General features: G+C 42.1%; 1 protein-coding gene across 1 annotated transcript in view; it reads right to left on the bottom strand.

The window, feature by feature from the left end:
- The window catches only part of HTT (huntingtin), a 990576-nt gene that overhangs the window by 163528 nt on the left and 804353 nt on the right, over positions 1-22695 (bottom strand). The window contains exons 55-56 of the mRNA XM_030191138.1: positions 3907-4061; positions 464-603 (exon numbers count right to left, since the gene is read on the bottom strand). Of these exons, the coding sequence (XP_030046998.1) occupies positions 464-603; positions 3907-4061 (295 nt within the window). The remainder of the gene's footprint in view (positions 1-463; positions 604-3906; positions 4062-22695) is intronic.

Here is a 22695-nt window from a genome sequence, read left to right as displayed (position 1 = left end):
TTTTCTCTGTCTCCTTCCGCTGGTAGATGGACACAACCCATTAGTCTGGACTGGTCTGGTATAGATGACAAGGAAAAACCAGATAAAGTTAGGACAGCATAAAGGCTGTCCTATTGACAGTCTGCGACAGTCACTAGTTAGTGGTTTGCTTTGGTACCACAGGTCAGTGCTGATTCCCGGACATTCAGTGGTGGCCAGTATTCAGATACCAGCACTGAATATGTAGTGCTCTTTTACCTGTGGCAGTCAGCTATCCATTAAAGGCTTAATATTTGTGACCCCCCCCCCAAAAAAAAAAACCCCCAAACAAACCAAAATTGCATTAAATTACAGTTCGATTTCCTCTGCTTTAGTTTTCCTAATGGAGGACTTATCCTGTGACCCAAAGGTTAATAATTAGTTAATGTGTTTTCAATAGTTTTACAACTTACTATCTTTTATAAAGCCATTATATTCAGAATACCTGTGGTAGCTGCAGATAGAGAAGGCACAGGATCCCAAGCTTGATCCAAGTGGTGAGTTGCAATATTGTCTCTTTTTGAGACCATTGCTTGAATTTCTTGTTCCACAATTCCTCTGACAACACTCAGCTTCCTTCCAAACCTAAAAGCACAGTAGAAATCAATATCTATATAAACATATTCAACTTTACCAAACATACCATATCTTGGTTAAGACCCAGATTTGAACCTTACCTTTCCCTCCCTTTCATAATTTTGCAGTTATATGAAGCAGAGATTAATAGTGGCTTTCAAGATTTGACGGTTCAAAGAAAGTTTGATTTAAAACAACTTGCCTGCTCCTCTCGCCTTCTATACCACAGGTTTTTGTGCTCTGCCAATATATCTTTTATGATTTTTCACATTTAGCAATTTATACACATTCACTGATTTTCCTACAAGCCAGAGGAGCATGCCAAGATTAAATCAGTGATAAAAGCTGTGGCTCTACTACCATTATATAGATTAGTTCAAAATCAGAACACAAACATAACACTCAAAATTACACGTCGCAATGCATTTTCCTTGTCAGATGGAAGAAAACAGAAAACTCTTACGGAATTTAAATTTTTTTGTTTTGTTTTGCCGGGTTCTTGAATACTGGATTGGCCGCTGTCAGAGATAGGATGCTGAGCTTGATGGACCCTTGGTCTTTTCCCAGTATGGCGGTGCTTATGTACTTCAATTAATCTAGTTTAAAATTGTTTTTTAAGTTAAGAAGAATTTATGAAATGTAATATATTCAGCTAGGAAGAGGAGAGAGAAAGATCTCTTCATGGAGGCCCTGTAAGCAGTTATATTTTATAACCTGTGAGCAGTTATATTACCTGAACTCCCCAGGTACTACTCAGGTAGTAAACAAATGTTTAGTTAGGTTTAATATTGATACCTGTTTGATTTACCTGTTATTGTTGCTATATTTTCACTGTTCTTTCCTCTTACTATTCACTGTTCAATTTAATGACAATAAACTTTATTAGTCTACTGACGCTGATGTCCTGGAATAAGAATTCTGATGGTTTGTGTTTTGGTCTGTAGGTGCTTACTGGGAACTGTGGGACCCCTGATATTGTGGACCCAGTGTCCTTAGAAGCCACTGGGGAAATAACTTGCGGGTGGGAGACTCGTCCAGAGGCAAGTGGGACCCAGCAGGTGGGTGGAGTGGTAGCAGACCTGAGCAGTGCTGGAACAGAACCTTTAGGTGGCTGCAGTGGGCTCTAGGTGTTTCGTGACAGTACCTATCTAAAATATATTTATCAGGATAACCCCTTAACTAAAATATCTAGGAAATTTCATCTTTATCAAATGGCATTTTGAACCTAAGGTTTGGATTTTTACTATTTAATCATACAAGAAATGATTTAAGTCTTTTATATCTCTCATCCAAATAATGAAGATATCATCTATATATCCGGATGATCTTTCAAATTAATTTTCTCAAACAATGCTACATATAAATTTGCCAAATCAGGGGCCATAGTGGCACCCATGGCTGTGCCCTTTAACTGCTGATAATATTGATCTTGAAAGTGAAAGTAATTTTTAGTAAGAGCAATAGTAGCAAATATCATAATCAGAAAAGTAGGTATTCTCCTTTAATTAGTCCTACTTTTTAATGTATTGGGGAATATTTGTGTACATTGAATAGATATCCATAGTTACTAAAAAAAATCATCTTGACAGATCATGTTCCAAGTCATACTTGATGATACCACATGTGGGATCACATTAATATTATCATTGTTTTATTTTCCTTAGTAGCAAAGCTGCACATCATCCATTGTCATTATACATTTTGTATAACTACCAGTTATACAAAACCAGTAAGAACAGTTGCCATGTTCTTACTGTTCAGTGATTTATATCCTTCTCTTCAACAGATGTTGTTGTATTATTGGATTTGCTACCCTGTGTTCATATTTAGCTTTTTTGTCACCCTGTTTTTATTGTCCAGTGACTGTTACCCATGTCTTTAATAGATACTATACAATTGGTTTTTCTAGCCTATATGTTTACAACCACCATCAGAGGTTGGTATGTTTTATTTGTGGGAATTTTGATCTAGGATTCTTTTGGTTTTGTTTATAATGTATGAATTGTTCTTTACTAGTGCATACTTTAGTCAGCTATATGTATTTTTATTTTAGATTATATTTTTATGTTTGTATGCATATACAGTACTTTGCTTACTAGATGATGTTTGCATTTGATAGATTTTTTCATAACTTATTTTATTACCTACACAGCCATTTTGTTTTTAATTATTTATCTCTCTATATATATTTATACATATATACACATATTTTATTTATATATTTTTGTGTATCTATTTATATTTTGCTATTATAATGTATACATTTGTGCTGTCTCTTGCACAGATAATCTGATTCTGAAGCAGGTGCTCCTGGCGCCGCAATGTAGAACTACACTGAGTTGCTGTTAATAAACGTTACCACTCTGTTTTCTAAAAGCCTGCCTTGTACTAATGCGTGGTTGTGCTGGCAGCCAATGCAATTGCAACAACAAAGGCATAGATCTCTCAAATTTTGAAGCTTTAAAAATAATTTGAGCTGTAGTATTTAGCAATGTCTGGATTTTCTTTATAATAATCTCTTTACAACCTATCTGAGAAGTAGACAAAGACACAGCCCATTTGGAGGGAGGAAACCTGGACAAATGGTACAAATCACCAACATCAAAACTGCCTGAACACCAGACAGTCACATGTCCGGGGAAACCTGGATGTATGGTAACCCTAGACAGCACTGATAGATACAGAGGGGTTAGAGCAGTGGAAGAGGAGAGTATTAGGTAGGAGAGAAAACACAGAGAGAGAACACTAGGAGAGAGGTTGGGTGTGGTGCAAAGAAGGGAAAAGCATGAGAACAAAGAGGAAGAGGACTGAAAGGGGCAAGTATTAGATAGGGTGATGAGAGAGGAATACGTGTGTGTGTTTTAAGTAGCTTACAATGAAAACTTGCACCAGGACCTAAGCAATCATTGGTCCACCACAGTGCCTTTGTCAGGCTAAAACTGCCGCCTGAAAGCAAGGGAAGCATGGAAGAGCTGTGGCAAACTAGTCCTATAAAGGCACATTCCCATCAAGAGACACTGAAATGAGTCCAAGCAAAAGACTGGCAAGAATGGCGCTCCTGATGGTACACAGAAGAGGGATTTGAGCTAGCAGTTGCACACCAAGAGGATGCTTTTAGAAACTAAACCCTAATTTTCTCCTGTCATGGCCTTCTGCTTCTTCCTTATGGCCCTCTTAATGTAACCATTTCTATAATAACACTTTTCTCTCACATCTCCACGGACAGAGACTGATGTACCTATATAATACTACATACATGTGCTAGCACTATATAAATAATCTGAAGTAGTAGTAGTAATAGTAAAATAATACCTTGTATCTAGTGCTTTCAGTGTTTTATTGCGGGGCTGTTGCTCCAGGCAACTAACTGCTGGATTGCCTGCAACAGGAATAGTCATTGCACTCAGCACCAAAGAGGTTATGGCTTGCACTGCTAGAACATTGATTTGGGTCCTCTCTGAATCTTCCTAGGGGGAAAAAAAACCCATGAATAATACTGCAGAAGTTACTAGAATACAGTACTAAACATATTTCAAAGAAGTTTATTAAGTATTTTCTTTCGAACAAACTTAAGAGCTTTATGCTTAGCTTTAACTTACATGCCACCTATAGCTATAGACAGCAATTCTATAAGTGAGCACCTCCTTTTAGGAGAGCCTGTTCTATAAACGAAATTTAGATGCTCAGATTCCATTACAGAATACTAGTGTAACCTGGCATCACTGCACCCTACATTTACGTACCTGCAGTTAGATCAACCATGGACCTGGCGTAACTGTGGGCGCTTAAATGTGGCAAGGATGCATTTAATTTACATTATTCTGTAAGCTGCGCAAGCAAGTTGCAGCTCTGTCCATGCCCCTCCCATATGAACGCCCTCCCTCTCCTTGCATTTACATGCTATGCCATTTAGGGGCATAATTATCAATGTGGGTTACTGTTAAGGTGTATTATTTAACCACCAACTTGTGTAATTTTACTACAGGTCCCATTTTATGCAATGAGACCTAGCTTCTGATAACTGGGGATAGCAGTAAAATATCACATCTTAATAGTAGTCCATGTTAATAACTATGCCTCTTAGTCACTTTGCTGCCACTTATGCGCATAGTGTACACTTACCTATGAAAGTACTGGCATTCTGTACATTTATGTGCACAAGTGGCATGTACATGCAGGTGCCCACGGAACTGCTGTTTTAGAAGGTTATTTTCAAAACTATTTCCATTGGTAAAACCAGTGCTTTACCCACAGAGAGAGGTTTTTACAAAACTGCCACCTAATATGTTGTCAAAAATACAAATGTAGCCCCTCTATCAATGTACTTTTGAACTCAGCAAGCAGAGAGCAAAGGCCATACTTGTACCGTTACATCTGTTTGCATTTTCAAATGTATGCACACTATTTTTCCCCAAAAAAGGGAAGGGGAAATGGGACTTGATATACCGCCTTTCTGAGGTTTTTTGCAACTACATTCAAAGCGGTTTACATATATTTAGGTACTTATTTTGTACAAGGGGCAATGGAGGGTTAAGTGACTTGTCCAGAGTCACAAGGAGCTCCAGTGGGAATTAAACCCAGTTCTCCAGGATCAAAGTCCACTGTACTAACCACTAGGCTACTCCTCCACACTAATTCACACCAAATAGCAGGTGTAAATGTCTGCATATAGTTTCCCAGGGTAAACCTGGCAGACTACAGAATGAAAAATATCTATGTAATTTTCACTAATGCTTGTATTACCCCCTTCAAAAAATAATTTGCATGCAGCATAGATGTTCAAAATCAGTTGTTCACAATAATCATGTTTACATGAATTTACTTATACATTATTAACTGAAAAAAACCAACTATTAAGTGAGTACCTGGATTGTGTTATCAGTCATGGTATCCTCTTATTGTCCCAGGAATCATGTATATAACATTGTTGCTGATCTTTAACAGGTATTTTCTAAAGATAGCATAATTGATCAGGCACACAAGTGGGTATAAAATTCTGAGCATGTGCAGCCCCTCTCATATGCAGTTTCCTCAGTTAGTTCCATAGCTCGAGAATTAATGCAGCTCTTAGGAAGGTGGGGGCAACTGTGTGGCTGACCAACCCTGCTGTTTATGGAAAACATCTGTTACACATGAGCAACAATGCCTTTTCTGATGACAAACAGGACTGCATCAAGCACACAAGTGGGTGATTCTAAAGCTTAGGGCTGCTTATATTTTTATGTACTGTCCACATTTAGCAGCAAGCAGCACAGAAAACGGCATAAGAGCTACTAGCTTACCAAGACAGGTTAGTCAACACAGCTTGACCAAACGCACTGTCCTTTACTGTGGATTTGTCAAAGCAGTAGTGCAAGGTGAATACATGCATGAACAGTTGGTTGCTTTTTACAAATAGTGTCCAAAAAAAGCAGATTTCAGGAGAGCCACAATACTCTGGTGGCTCTGATCTGATGAGATTTTACTGTAGTACTTAGAGCAGCACCTATTTCTTCACAAAAGAACTAGATACAGGATGTCAGCCTATTAACTAGAGTTCTTCCGGCAATTGGCATGCCAGTTCTGTTGATTTGGTACTTTTGATGTGGTAGGCAAGGGACGATTTACACTGTAGAATGTGAAGGTTTTTCTTATGAGGCTTTGAGCAGAAAGCCAACAGCACCTTGTTGATAAGGAATTGTGGGTAAAGGTTTGGGACCAGAGTGACTGTTTTGATGAAACAGTGTACATGGTTCATAGGTTACTTGTGTTTGAAGTTCACTTTTTTTACTTTCTTTTTAAGCTGAGGTAACAGCTACTAGGAAGAGCACTTTCCAGATAAGGTGTTTAAGTGAAATGATCCATAAGAGAAATTAGAAAGGGGGAAAGGGAATGGAACTTGATATACCGCCTTTCTCTGGTTTTTGCAACAACATTCAAAGCATTTTACATAGTACATACAGGTACTTATTTTGTACCTGAGGCAATGGAGGGTTAAGTGACTTTCCTGGAATCACAAGGAGCTGCAATGGGGATCAAAGACTGCTGACCTAACCACTAGGCTACTCCTCCAGTAAGGTCCCATGGTTCAGAGGGGTTTCTGCATGGTGGCTTGCCATGCAGAAGTCCTTTCAAGAAGCCTCAAGGGCTAGAAACTTCAGACTAGGATGAAAGAGATACAAATATTTGAAACCTGCAAAATGAGGCCTAACAGAGACAGAACTTGTAGCCTTTTTAGAAAAGGAAACCAGTTATGTTGAGGCCAATATGGGGTGTCGAGAATCATGATGCTTGGCTGCTTTTGAAAATTGTACAGAGATTCTGCTATGAGTTTAATGGAGGAATACATATACAGAAGAGGCCAAGTCCAGGGAACTGTTAGTGTGACTAGGGTTAGGCAGCTGGAGGACAGGAGGCTGAACAGAAAAATAGCTTCACATTCTTGTTGCTGGTGGAGAGGTTGACTTGAAGGGGTCCCACAATCTTAAAAGATGGTCTGCAAGGTTGCTGGATCTAGAAACCACTCATGTGGATGCAGAACTCTGCTGAGTTTGTTGGCTATATGATTCTGAACTCTGAGAATACAATAGCTTGTACTTGGATTTAATTGGTAATGACAGCAGAGAAGGGGATCCAGTTCCTCCTTGTTTGTTGATAAGCAACAAAGCAACTTTGGTGTCCTTTTATTAAGCTGCAGTAAAAAGTGGCTTAGCACATTCTTACCTGCTGCACTAAGGCCATTTTTACCAAAGCACTAAAATGGCTGATTTTCTATTTTTTGTATTAATGACCATGCGCTAATGTTGCTATTAGTGCAAGAAACAAACCAGCAAAAGTAGAGGCTGACAAATGTACAAACCAATAGGGAGATAATATCAAAGAGCAGTTTATTCAGAATATTCATATCAAGGGCCCGACACGGTCCGTGTTTCGGCGCAAAAGCGCCTGCCTCAGGGGTCACAAACAACTTTCTACAAAAAACACAACTAACCTCCGCATTCCTAATTGGTTTATTCTTGCATTAGCTACGATAGCTCTAACTAAGAACTACTTTTGTTTTTGGGTAAATTTTAATTACAGATCTGCGGCACAGCAATGGGAGACACAGCAAATTTATACATAGCAAATTTTGAAGAAAGTTTTGTGAAAGACCACCCCTTTGTAAGCAATATTGTCTTCTATATGAGATACATAGATGATATTTTTCTATTATGGCGTGGTGAAGATTCTCTGTTAAAACAATTTTTCGAGTGGCTAAATGAGAGAGATCCACACCTCACTTTTAAGATTAGCTATGATGCAAACAGATTAATTTTTTAGATCTCCTCATAAAGAAAAATGAATACAGTTTCACAACAACCCTGTACTGAAAACCAACAGATAAGAATGCGTTTTTGGATTTTACTAGTTTTCATAACACATCTCTGAAAAGAAATTTACGATTCAGCCAATTTTTAAGACTGAAAAGAATATGTACAACAGTCGATGATTTTGATGAACAATCAAAACTAATGAAGAGTAGATTTAAAAACAGAGGTTATCCTAACCAATGCATCGAAGAAGGATACCTTAAAGCCAATTTAAAGTCTAGAGATGATCTACTCACAAGTAAGGATGAAAAAAGAAGACCAGATTTAGTGTGTACATTAAGATACTCATATCTGGCAAGCCAAATACAGAAATCTATAAGGAGACATTGGCACATCTTGGAGAGGCATGAGCGCTTTAGGAATAAGGATCTAGTGATTGCCTATTCAAGGAATAGGAACTTTAAAGAAACATTAGTACCATCAGCACTACCATAACAGATAGACGATCCAATAGTGGATCTTCTTCAGGGACATAGGACTTGTGGCAGATGCAGTGTATGTTCATATGCTATAGTCAGTAAAGAATTTACCCATCCTCACACACACAAGAAATATAAACTTAGAAATCTATCTGACTGTAACACTAGAAATGTAATTTATATTATCATGTGCCCTTGTCCGATGCTCTATATAGGGAAGACTAAAAGGGCGATCAAGACTCATATTATACAGCATAGAAGCTGTATTAGCCAACATATTACCAGCACCCCTTTAGTTGAACACTGGCATGATAAGAATCATAATATCAATGGTTTAAAATTTATAGTTTTCAAAGTCTTGAGGGCATCATGGAGAGGAGGAAATCTTGATACACAATTACTCAAAGAGGCACAAAGAATTATCTTTCTCTTAAATTCACATGGTCTGAATGTTTCTTTAGAATTAATACATTTTTTATGAAAATTAATTTGTTTGTCCCTTTTGGCCAATAGCATAAGCAATTACTCATTCGTCAAAATTTTTTTAAACATTTTATTTTAGTATTTTTTATATATTTTTTTTTCTGGTCAAATGATTTATAGTTTTTTTTTAAATATTCTATAATTAATTTTTTTAAATAAACTTTTCTATGATCCATATATTTTTGTATTAAGAACATTTATACAAGGTTTATTTATTATATATTTTTATGGTTTGCTATTTATTCATCATTTATTTAATTAGTTTCTTTATTTTTTGTGTGCCAATTTAACTTTTAATGGTATATAACATTGCTGGTGTTTATTTATTTTGTTTGAGTGGACAATATTGATTTCACTATTGGTGCAATGCTGTCATCCTTTTTTGTTTGAGCTTACGTAGATAATTTACATACTCAACGAGGAGCTCATACATATGCATCACTATCTAGTTTAAATAACTGCCATTACTTGGCATTCTGTTTCCTGTCACAAGGTGTTGTTTGCTGATCGGTTTGCTGTTTTTTTTTTTTTTGTTCTTTCTGGTAAGTTTCTTGTATTCTTCAGAATTGGTTTGTGGTTTTCATTGTTATCTTTTTGAAACATTTTTTCTTACTTCATTGTTTTTCATTGATTTTAGTTTGACTCAGAGTATGGTTCCGTTTTTCAAGCCTCTGCTGTTTGCACTCTTTGTCTTTGGTGAAATGGGTTGGTTGTAGTTTTCTTATGTATAACTAGCTATTTGGTACGTTCATATATGTATCTTCTCTTCAAGGAAGGCATTTCATTGATACTATACAATTATTTCTTCAGTTATTAGTTTTAAAACGAATATATTTTTTTGGTATGGTGAGAGTAGTACAGCTCTCTCGTCCCTTTTTATATCTTGATGGTATAGTGAGCTAGCGTCAATGGGTGGTATATACTCTTTATTCCTCTTTTTGGAATGATCTATGTGAATAATCTACATCCTGCATTTTTAGGCATTATAGTGCATGGCACATCATATCAGTTTTTTTAGGCATGCTTTACACCTGTGTTTTGTATAAAGATGATGATTTATATATGGAATGGTCCATTTTAACTAATTAACATTTTTATAAGATAATAGGAATTTTATCCTTTTATAGTATCATAATATATTTTATCCTTTTACAGTGGATTAAACTGTTATATAACCACATGTATACAAAAAGGATTTATCCAAGCCAATCAGCTTTTTTCAGAGGTTTGATTTTATTTTATTTTCATTGTATTATAATTAATACGTAAAAATAATAAAAAACAATACTTTTTCTATAAATGTAGTTTCTAAACGGTGTCGGATCATGACGTTTAAAGTTTCCTTGTTTAAACTTTATGAATGTTTTCTCACTATAAGATTAGGACAAATACATATGTCGATATGTCGATGGTTTATTAGCATGACCTATGTCTTTTGTTTATCAGTCATTATCTTACATTTATTATTTATATTGTTCGGTGTTTCTCTGTCCACAGTTTCTGTTAATATATTATATATTAAAAAAAAATTTTCACATTATTTATTGTTATACATTTAGTCGTGCAATATTATCATGAATGTTCATAAATGTTTGCTGTATATTTTATAAAGGCAGATATATTATCCAATATTAAAAAAAAAATTTTAAAACCTATTTTGTGTTTTTTGTAGAAAGTTGTTTGTGACCCCTGAGGCATGTGCTTTGGTGCCGAAACACGGACCGTGTTGGGCCCTTGATATGAATATTCTGAATAAACTGCTCTTTGATATTATCTCCCTATTGGTTTGCACATTTGTCAGCCTCTACTTTTGCTGGTTTGTTTCGATTTTCCGTGGAGGCTCCTCTTGTTTTCTTGGATTTGCTATTAGTGCAAGGCCATTTTTAAAAATTACTGCATGAGCACTTAATGCCATCCATTTTGTAGGTAGTTAAGGGTTCATTTGGTATTCCTGCACTGATCAGTTAGTACGCACTAATGTAGGTGCGCTGTTTAGCACAGGAATGCCCACTCTCCGCCCTGACACATCCCCTCAAAAAAATTTAAAAAATATTTTCCAGTGCGCAGGTGGTCTGTGCACATTTAGCAGTTAACACAGGACACCTGAGGCATCTTGCAGTATACAATTTTAAGCTGACCTAGGCATGTGTTAGTGCCTTAACTCAGCTTTGTAAAGGGCCCCTTTGTTGTCTATTTGAATTAAAACTAATGTCCTCCAGAGATGAACAAAGACTCAAAGAGTCTCAAAACTCCAAATGATTGATGTGAAGAAGCTTCTCAGAACTTGACCATGTCCTCCTGTATGTGGTAACAGTGCATATGAGTTCCCCACCCAGTACTGAATGCATTTGTGCTAAGGACAAGGCAATATTCCAATGGAGCAAATGGAACATCTGCAACAAGACTGGTCATAAGAACATAAGTATGAGGGAGGAAGTGACGTCACCGGCGGAATGGCTGCCTGAAGATAGAGCTCCGAGTGACCCACAGGGAAAAAACAGAAATAACACTCGACGCGAACGCGGGAACTCTCCGTAAAACCGCTAAATATCACTGCTCACTTTAGCGGGTCGAACAGCTGTGCCAAACGCGAAGTGCAGAAGTGGATCTTTCGCGATTCGCCTTCCCGGGTGCGGGGACAGCAAGAGCGGCGAACAAAATGGCGGCCGCGGCGCACACCCAAGAACAGCAAATGGCAAGCACATCGACTGCAGAGCCCCAGAGAGAAGGTATGGAAGCAGAAATTTCGGAGGAGGACCAATGGCCTGACTGGAAACAATGGCTACAAGAAATCAAAGTGGACTTGAAGGCCATGTGGGGCGATCTGGCAACTTTAGGCACAGATCTCAGAGGGGAAATACGAGAGCTGGGGGCCCGACTAGAAGATACGGAGACCCGGTTGGATTCCCACGATAAAACACTGAACACACTTGACCAACAAGTGGGAGACTTGCAGACCTCCCAACAGCAAATCCTGGACAAACTGGAGGATTTAGAGAATCGCAGCCGGAGATGCAATCTGCGCTTTAGGGGCCTGCCTGAGACACCAACATACTCAAATTGTGAGGACACGATCCAGAGGCTAGTACGGGATCTCCTGGCTACGAGCGGAACCCAGTTGGAACAATCAGCGATTCATCTAGAGCGGGCACACAGAGCGCTCGGAACTCCGCGAACGAATCTACCCAAAGATATCATTGTGTGCTTCAAAGATTATAAGCTGAAGGAACAGGTGGCAAACATAGCTCGCCAGACCCCAAACTTTAAATGGGATTCGTATGAAATAGAAATATACCAAGATCTGGCGGCAGCCACTCTAAAGCGTAGAGCGGATTTAAAACCAGTCACCAAGCGATTACAAGAGATGGGTATCCGCTACAGATGGAGACACCCCTTCGCGCTGGTCTTCTACAAGGAGGGAAAGATGCAACAAATCCGATCTTTGATGGAGGCCAAGGAGATTTTGCCAGAAGAAAACTTGGGAGAGTCACTAAAGGCACTGAAACCACCACAAAGAAGGTCGGATGCTCCCCCAAAATGGCAGAGAGCAGGGAAGGGAACACGACGCCTACAGCGGCAGCAATCGGCTGCTAAGATAACCTGACTTTGCCCTTAATCAATCTACTAAGAGACATGACTATAAGACTGTTGGGCACAGGACACTGCTTGACGTAAAGTCAGGAAAAAAGGTTTGAAATAGTTTGCAAAAGTTAATAGAGTTATACAAAGTGAGGCACTGTATAAATATTGTTGGGTTATAGTTTTAACAAAAATGCCAGTCGAGGATTGTTAATTAGTACAATGAAACCTGTGGGGGCACTTGAGAGGCACCATACGCCTTCCACTTTCTCCTTACACTACCCACGTTACTTAACGTGGGCAGCTACAGAATTTTTGGGGGGAAGATGGGGAGGGAGGGAGGGGAAGAAGAAGGGATGGGATGGTTGGGTGGGGGGAGGGAAGAGAGGAACAAAAGGGAGAGAGCGAATACTGTGAGGAGCGTGACCATGACTCGAAAGCAAGGGAGAGAGTCACAGGAGGGGACACTCAATTTAAGCAACTTATATGATTATCCTGGATAACTCATGGCTGAAATAAATTTTCTACTGCTTAATGCACGAGGGTTGAATATTCCTAGAAAACGGCAGCTCCTGTTCAGGGAGCTACTCCGCCTTCGGGCGGATGTGGCCCTGGTACAGGAAACACATCTCCTGCCTAGGCATGAACACTTGTGTCAGCATAAGAAATTCCCTGGTATATACTTTGCATCCAATAGGGATAACGTCAAAAATAAAGGGGTATTAATAGCATTTAACGGAGCTAAGCCCTGGAAGATACAAAAAATTGTTAAAGATAAAGGGGGACGTTACATCTTAGTGATTTTTTCCTTAGCAGAACAGGTATATACAGTAGTTAACATTTATGCACCTAATGCAGATCAGGGATCTTTTTTTTGTGAGCTAGACCAGATAATTCTAAAACACTTAGAGGGCTCATTACTGATAGGAGGGGATTTTAATCTAACGCTACAGCCCCATTTAGACAACTCCTCACGACACACAGGATATGGCCAGAGAGATAGGGTGGCGTTACAAGAATTTATTGAGCGCTGGCACCTGGTCGATTTTTGGCGACAGGCAAACCATACCAAGCGCAGCTATTCCTATTTCTCGACAGTGCACCAGTCTTCATCGAGGATAGACTTCTGGCTAGGAGAGGCTGCGATGCAGGGGCTTATAGGTTCACAGCAAATCCTACCCCGTACATGGACAGATCACTCCCCCATATTATTACAACTAATTCTCCCTAAGACTCGACGAGAAAACGGGGGCTGGCGACTAGATGATACTTTGCTCCAAGAGCCCGCTAACATACTAAGCCTGGAGCGACATATTAAGGAATACATTCAGTTCAATGACACTGGGGAAGTGACTCCTATAGTACTTTGGGAGAGCTTCAAAGCAGTCATGCGCGGACATCTGATAGCATTAAAAACCCACATAGGGAGAACAAAGAGAGCCAAAGAAGCCGAACTGCGGGGACAACTGGGGAAAGCGGAAACCGCACTTCACCGAGATGGGCCCCGGCCGGCAGTGGAGATTATCGATCAAATACATAGACTGCGAAAACAGATAAATGAGCTGGAGCTGGCGGACTTGGCAGAAAAACTTCAGCGGGTCCGCCAGTCCCACTTTGAATTTGGAAATAAAGCCAGCCGGCTTCTGGCTTATAAACTTAAACAAACTACACTCCGGAATGTGGTGGTGAGTCTAAAAGATGAGGGAGGGAAAACACGCGTAGACCCCGAGTATATTGAGGCGGCATTTGGGGACTTTTATAAAACACTATATATGGCAGGGGAGGAGGTACCGGAAGAGGAAATGGAGGATTATTTTGCGTTAGATATAAATATCCCAGCCCCACAAAAAGCACAGTTGCAGACTACTTCCCCATTTCGATGGGCTGCACGACATATTAGATATTTGGGAGTCAATATTCCGAGGAGTTTGGATGAGCTATTCCAATCAAATTTCCCAGAAATGGTAAAAAGGCTCTTTGCAGAACTACATCGATGGGAGGGATTGACACTGTCTTGGAGTGGGAGGATCAATGCAGTTAAGATGGTTATATTGCCTAGAATTTTGTATCTTTTTATGGCCCTGCCCATAGCCATCCCAGATAGTTTTTTGCGAGGCCTACAGAACAAGTTATTTTCATTTATTTGGAGAAAACGACCCCCGAGGGTGAAAAGAGAAGTCATGTATCAATCGAAAGAGAGGGGAGGGATGGGAGTTCCTTCCTTCACACACTACTTACAAGCAGCCCACCTTAGAGTAATAGCTACATGGCTTCAGGATACAGGGAAGGCCTGGACAAGGGTGGAACAAAAATGGATGGGACCTTTCCCGCTGCGAGCTATCCCCTGGTTATCGCGGGAAGATTTAGGAGAAATAATCAAGGGAAGCCCGCCTATGATGCGCTGGCCTCTATTGACGTGGAGTAAGATAAGGGGACACTTTTTCCCGGGGCGAATATATTATAGGCATATGTTCCTTCGCTTTGCTCCCCAGTTCAGACCGGGCAAACAAGATAAAGCTTTTCAGCGATGGGAGGAGATGGGGCTTTGTGAACTAGGCCAAATGTGGGAAACGGATAAGACGGTGCCATTCCTAGAATTATGCCAGGAGCATGGCCTCTCTCCCCTGCAAGCTTTTCAGTACTATCAAGTGAAGGATTTTATAGCTCGCAGAGCACAGGATGAGTTAAAGCTACAAGAAACTAAATTGGAGGAGGGGATGATGAAGGGAGGAGGAAGGGGTAGCATCTCAAGAATATATAGGGCACTACTCCTACATACTAACCCAGTGGAGCGATACCTATCAAGGTGGGAGAAAGCCATGGGGGAAACCTACACAAAGCCCCAGTGGAAAGTGGCACTTACATCTCTGCTAGCAGTCTCGGTGTCTAGTGCCTTAACTGAAAACGGTCACAAAATATTATACAGCTGGTACTACACTCCCCATCGCTTGGTTAAAATGTTTAAAACAGGGTCAGCTTTGTGTTGGAGGCAATGTGGAGAAGTGGGGGATATGATTCATGTGTGGTGGGCATGCAAGCATGCGCAGGAGTATTGGGGGGAGATATTGAAGTTTCTAGGTGAAGTTACAGGAGTGAACTACCAGATGAGAATGGACTACTGCTTACTCCATTTTAGACCTACAGGAATTCCTAATGCCATACACCGCTTTGCCGTACAACTATTCGTGGCCGCCAAATTGGTGCTGGCGGCGGCATGGAAGCAACCTACACTTCCGGAACAGCGGTCAGTGTTGCGGAAACTGGACTATATTCATCTGATGTCGAAGTTGACAGCCTTACGCACTGGCCGTGTTCCGCAGTACCATAAAACGTGGAACCCTTATGAACAATGGTTAACCTCTCGGACACCCCAGATCGATGTGTCACATGGACAAGTCTAAAGAGAATTGGTCACAAAACTTCCTAAGAGGAGGGACTATAATAGGGGAGGGAGGGTATTAGTTGGAAACATGTTAGTTGAAAGAGGAATTCTAATTTCTGTACAAAGATAAAGTGTGGATACTGTTATGTTTCTAATGGAAAATAATAAAACAAATTTGGAAAAAAAAAAAAAGAACATAAGTATTACCATACTGGGTCAGAGCAAAGATCTATCTAGCCCAACTGTTGATGGACTTTACCTCCAGGAACTTACCTAAACGTTTTTAAAACCCTACTACACTAATTATTTTTACCGCAGCCTCCGGCAACAAGTTCCAGAGTTTAATTATTTGTTGAGTGAAAAAAAATTATTTTCCTATTGGTTTTAAAACGATCACAATGCAACTTCAAGGCATGCCCCATAGTAACTGTACTCTGAAAGAGCAAACAATTCATGTTTAGCTGTTGCACTCCACTCAAGATTTTGTAGACCTCTATCATATCCCCCTTCAGCTGTCTCTTCTCCAAGCTGAAGAGCCTCAATCTCTTAAGCCTCTCCTCATATGTGGAGTTCCAATCCCCAATCATTTTGGTCAACCTTCTTTGTACCTTTTCTAATTCCACTATATCTTTTTTGAGATTTGGTGGCTAGAACTTCACACAATTCTCAAGGTGAGGTTGCACCATGGGGCTGCATTTCGATTACAATTTAATTGTGAGATTAAAGGTACGTTATTTTTTCCCCCACTGCAGCTCCTTGTGACTCTGGGCAAGTCACTCAACCTTCCATTGCCCAGAGTAACAAGGACCTGAAAGGTGTGTGTGTGTGTGTGTGTGGGGGGGACGTACCTGTACTTACACAATTACAAATTTTAATTGAAATGCAGCCCTAAAAAAATGGAAGAACTCAAAGCCTTCTTTAGAAAATAGCTGTCTTGATTTTCTGCAGTTCGGCAGAAAATTATCCCAAGGTTTAGATGATTACCAAACCTGTCACTCCAGCAGCCCCCTTCTCCTCTGCGTGCTCCTTCTTCTTGCTTCTCAATTGGCCTGAAGTGTTTCTCTGTAACAGGGAGTTCTAAGGCAGAACTTCCTATTACACAGAGAGAGGTCTATCTCCTGCACATGTGTGGGACACTGAGATGTGCTTCTCCCAGAATGAGGTGCAGTCGTCCGAGGGAGGAAATTAGTTTTTGCTTTCCACAGATGCTGCCTGGCTGCTGCAAGGTAGAAAAGACTTCTCCTCGCGGACTCTCACACTGACAGTCTGGCCAGGTAAGGAGGCATCGTCAGGAAGAACCACCTGGATTGGAAAGCGAAGCCAAGGCACCTCCCCCCCACCAAACCCCCCCTCGCCTAGCACTTTCCACTGTTGGAGTTAGTCAGCTGGCTGCCTTCCTCAGAAAAATACTCCCTGCGAGTCCTAAAGTCTTCCATCACCTACCTCCACCCCAGACCTTCCCGAATGATGCCCTGGCGGTCTAGGGTAGGTCGGGCATCATTGCGATCCCTAGTCACTGCTTTCTGTGCCCGTCTTCGCGGTTCTAAATGGTGACTGTGACCTCTCAGGAATTTGTGGTCACCATCTAAAACAGAAGAGCTGGCACAAGAAACAGCAACTAGGGATCGCAGTGCTGCCTGACCTACCCCAGCAGGCACTACTCAAACATCACCGGAAAGAAGAAGGGAGCACAGCAGCTTCTCCCTTCTCTCCTCAGTCTGCCCTCACCTTGGAGATCCATGGAAGGAGAGACAACTAGGACTATGCTGGTCATGGTAGTTGTAACAGCCAGTGATAGGGAGTCACTGTGCCACCAGAACAGCACCATCAGAAAGTCCTTGAATACTAGTGAGAAGGAGGCTCAGACCTGCCACTTCCCTACTTATGCAGATAACAGAAAACTGAGCTATGAAGAGAACATGGGGGTAAGGTGGAAACCAAAAATGCACTGATGTTAGATGAGTGTGTCAGCAACTGCATAGTGTAATGGCCTGAAAACATAAAAAAGTAAAGATTGTAAAATGATCTTTCCTTTAAATACAGGAAGGTCTCATAGTACCATTGTAAGTCACTTGCTTTCTGTACCCACAACCTGAGTTCAAATCCCACACTGGGATTTCTGTCAGGTAGTACCAGACTCTGGCTAACTAGACATCCATCCACTTTCAGTCTGTAAATGAGTGTCCAGTCTTAGCCAAGGGCTACAGATGACTGAGGAAGGCAGTAGCAAAACCATCCCACTAAAAGCCTGCCAAAAAAACAGTCACACAAGTGATAGTCCCCATAAGTTATTCACCATGTACAGGGGGCTGCATCTAAGAAGGAATAGGAAGAAGGATTAGAGTACAATGGTTGTTGTCATTAGAGAAAATCATATTTTACATTGAGTAACATTTGGTTCTTTTCTTCCCTCTATTTTTTATTTGATAAATGTAATCATTAGAAATTAATCAAGCAATGAAAAAAAAAGCAAGAAAATACATAACCAAAAGTGAGTGACATTTAAGGATCTGTTTGAAACACCTCATAGCAGATCTCATGTCTCCCACTAGACAAGTTCCAAGCTGGCTATATTTTGCCCACTCTGGAGGCTTTTCATATTGGATCTAGTGACAAAGGCACTTTAAAAAAAAAACCAACCCAAAAACAAATATGAAGGGCTTCAAAAACTATAGATCTCTCCCCAAAATTGAAGATAACGCGAGAGTTGGACTTGTGAGGTTATAAATGTGACCCTTGTGTACCTAGGGTTACCTTATGTCTGGTTTTACCCGGACATGTCCTCTTTTTGAGGACATGGCCGGGCCTAATAGTGTCCTATCCTAGCTCCCCTTACCTTACTCTACTGCCCTGGTGGTCTAGTGACCTCTTCGGGGCAGGAAAGAGCACTCTCTTTCCTGCCCGGAGCGCTGCCCTGCATTCTGTTCCCCTTGCCATGCTGAGTGCTGACGGTCCCAGTGCCGATTCAAAATGGCTGCTTCAACTCTCGGCGGCCTTTATTTAACCGGCGCCGGGATCGTCAGCACTCAGCATTGCAAGGGGAACAGAATGCAGGGCAGCGTTCCGGGCAGGAAAGAAGAGGGTGCTCTTTCCTGCCCTGAAGAGGTCACTAGACCACCAGGGCAGTAGAGTAAGGTAAGGGGAGGCTAGGATACCCTTAGGGGGGTGTGACGGGACAGGGCAGGGTGAAAGGGGGCGGGGAGAGGTGTGGCATGGGGGCTGGGGGCAAATATGGTAACCCTATGTGTACCCAGTACAGGAGCCAACTCTCTGTGTGCCAAAGCACTCCCAATATTCTCTCCAGTGCCAGAGTTGAAAACCTCCAGATGCAGAGCCACAGGGGAAAGAAGAAAGGAAGGCTGTGTGTCTTCCAAGGAGGTTTGTACTGGCTAAGAACTACTCCTTAAGGGTCTGAAGGAGGAACCAAAAGGAGGAGTCCTGCTGGGAAAGGAGGAAGAGAACTGAGAAGATGATAGAGAAGAGTGGTGCTGAGGGAGACGGAGAAGTGTAGAGAGCAGGAAGACGTGGGATGTGACAGGAAGAGAGGCTGAGAGAAGAGACATGGGCTGTGAAAGGGAGAACAGTGAAAGCAAGCTGGGGGAGGGGTGCCATAGGATGTGAAATAAAGAAGTGGGTGAGGGGTTAACTGGAGAAAGAGAAGCACAGAGATGAAGAGGACTACGAGAAACGAGGAACTTAGACCCCGATGCTCAGAAATCCGACACTGTTCTACACAGCACCAGAAAAATACCACCACAACAGCATGGTGAAGGAACTCCCTAATGCGCAAAGATAATGACATGCAAATTTAGGCACGTTGAACATTAGGGACTTGTGCAGGAGGATTGTTCCTGGCCATGCGCTGAAGAGCTGTGCGTTAATTACAGCTCATGAGCACATGCCCAGAAACCACTAGCATTGTGGTCTGGTGGACCGCAGACCCCCCACCCTCTCAATGCCTAATGCTCTGGTGGTCTAGTGGGACCCATGGCAAGGACCCCCCCCAGTGGCCTAGTGGAGGCCTCCCCAACCCCCACATACCTTTGCAGCTAGAAGAGGGAGGGAGTCCTCCTGGGCACATCAAAAAGGAAGTGCCCAGCCCTGCCCCATGCATCCTGGGATGCACAGGGTGGGGCCTAATTACCATATAAGGGAGTTTTCTCTTTTTTGGTAGTTAGGCCCCACTCTGTGCATCCCAGGATGCACCAGGCAAGGCTGGGTGCTGCCATTTTAATGACGCGCCCAAGAGGAAAGACCAGGACTCCCTCCCTCCTTCTTCAAGCTCCTCATCCAGCTGCGAAGGTACAAGGGGGTTGGGAGGGCCACCACTAGGCCACTGGAGGGGGGATCCTTGCCAGGGGTCCCACTGGACCACCAGGGCCTTAGCTATTGATGGGTGGTGAGGACTCTGGGGTCCCACTGGACCACTAGGGCTAGTGCTGCACCTGCACTAGATAGATCATCCCCTCCTCATGGTTCTATCTGCACAACCCGTAGGAGTTTGCTGCAGGAGGAGTGCCCTTGTTTGACGCGCTGCCCGCTGAGTATTGGGGAGGAATACTTGATGACCTCTTTTACATGCATTTGCATGCTCATTGCGCTCAGAGCCAGTGAGCTCATTATTTCATGTGCTTGCCGGCTCTGAGCATTTTGCGGTAGCAAATGCGGGTGCCAGTCCGGTGCTAATGGTGTCTAGCACCCGCATTTGTTTTGAGCATCAGGTCTCCAGTGAGGAGGGGCTGATAGGTGAGAAAAGCTGTGAAAAGGATTCTGAAAAGAAAGGATCAGACTGGAGTGAAGAAGCATTGACTGGTGAAGAGAGGGATGGAAATGGCAGAAGAAGCGAGACTAGGAAAAAAAATCAAGAATGAGCAGAGAAAGAGGATAGCAATAAGTACAAAAATTTGAAATTTATCAGCTGCTCTCCACAACTGAGGAAGCCAAAGTATTACTGAGAGGAAGATATAATTTTGTTAATTGGGCTGGGGAAGTTTTGGGTGGCTGCTGGTATTTGTTCTTCCAATTCTGCACTCACTGTAGAAAATAAGATATTAGAAGGATGTGAAAAGGGAAGGAGGTTGTGAAAGCAAGGAATACCATGAACTGAAAATTTCCCTTTCAAAACTTACTTTCTCTTGACAGCTCTGATATTGAGAGCAGCTATGGTCAGAGATTGAACTAAGTGGAACGGAAAGCAACACTGTTCCTGTTCTTCATTGAAAATAAAAATATTATTATCCCATTATACCTGTCAGTCAGAAGGTAGAAATGGTGGGCTTAACAGGGGCAGTGGGCTATGTAAGACTAAAGATGTAGAATAGCAGCAGCAGTAGGAAGTGGTAACAGGAGACAATTGACAGAGTTTGGGGGAAGGGGCAGTAGGGAGAACAAAGGGTGATTTGTCTCACAAATTGTATATTTCCTGTTTTGGCTGCCTAGCTTTTCCCTTGCTTAATTGCTGAATCCGCTGAATCCTTGTTCCCCTCTTTGCTCTTGGTAAAATCAATGTTTTTTTTGGTAGGAAAAAAGGTACAGGTACTCATTAAGGGTGGGGTTACCACATATAGCTCAGCCCCTATGGTAGCCATACCCATATTAGCCACACCCCTTATACCAGCATGGTGCATATAAACAGGCAGCATTGAAAATATTATACCAGTATAGGAGAAACATGTGACTTTTCATTATAAATAATTTCTGTAAGCTGTTACAGCTCTCTATCTGTTCCCTTAACTCCATTTCCAGGGCTTCCTTTCCATTTATTTCTTTGCTTTCCTCCTTTCTTCTTCATTTCTTGCCCTACATCCATAGGTAAAAGCTGGGTCCTCCGCAGACTTGACTGGAGGAGGTATAGAGTGGATCCAGCTTTTGCCTATTTTCTCTATCCATGTGCAGTTTTTCTCCTCTCTTCCTTTTCCCTCATCTCCATTCATGTGCATCTTTTTTCCTTTTTCCTCCCCTCCATCCATGTCCTGTATTTCTCCTCTCTCACAACCCTTGCATCCATGTCCAGCATTTCTCCTTTCTCCTCCCCTCCATCCAAGTCCAGCATTTGTCCTCTCTCCTCACCTCTATCCATGTCCAGCATTTCTCCTCTCTCTTCCCTCCCCGTATCCATATCCAGCAATAATTCTCTCTCCCCTCTCCTTGATCCAAGTCTAGCATTTCTCCTTTTCCCCTGTTCTCCTCTCCATCCGTGCCCAGCAATTCTCCTCTCCTCTGCCCCTGTCCTTCCTTCCATTCATATCCTGCAATTCTCCTCTCTCCCTTGCCCTCCCCTCTATCCATCCATTCCCAGCATTTCTCCTCTGTCCCCTGACCTCCCATCCATGTCAAGCATGTCTCCCCTGCCCTCCCCTCCCATGTCCAGTGATTCTCCTCTCTCCCCTGCCCTCCCCCATCCATGTCCAGCGATTCTCCTCTCTCCCCTGCCCTCCCCTCCCATCCATGTCCAGCGATTCTCCTCTGCCCCTTTTCCTCCCCTGCCATCCATGTCCAGCGATTCTCCTTCCCCCCATCCTCCCCTGCCATCCATGTCCAGTGATTCTTCTCTCCCGCCAGTCCACCTCTGCTATCCATGTCCAGCGATTCTCCCTTCCTCCCGTCCATCTTCCTTCTCCAGCTGCCTGGCTGCTTGAGAGTCCGGGCCCCCAGCATCAAGCAGTACAAAGCCCGCCCGGCACATGCGCTAACAAGCCTTCACGCCAATGCCACGTGCTCAGGAAGGCCCTGTTAGTTCCGTCCTCTCTGACATGTCACGTATGTGACAGAGGGGCGGTACCAACAGGGTCTACACGAGCAGATAGGCTCGAAGGCTGAGTGTGCTGGTGCCGGCCGGGTCTTTTACTGATTGATCGGGACCCAGACTCTCAAGCGGCAGTAAGGAAAC

This window comes from Microcaecilia unicolor, chromosome 2, assembly GCF_901765095.1.
Source record: "Microcaecilia unicolor chromosome 2, aMicUni1.1, whole genome shotgun sequence".
Lineage (NCBI taxonomy): Eukaryota > Metazoa > Chordata > Amphibia > Gymnophiona > Siphonopidae > Microcaecilia > Microcaecilia unicolor.
The sequence above is the reverse complement of the archived record's forward strand: the minus strand, read 5'-3'. Positions and strand labels throughout refer to the sequence as shown.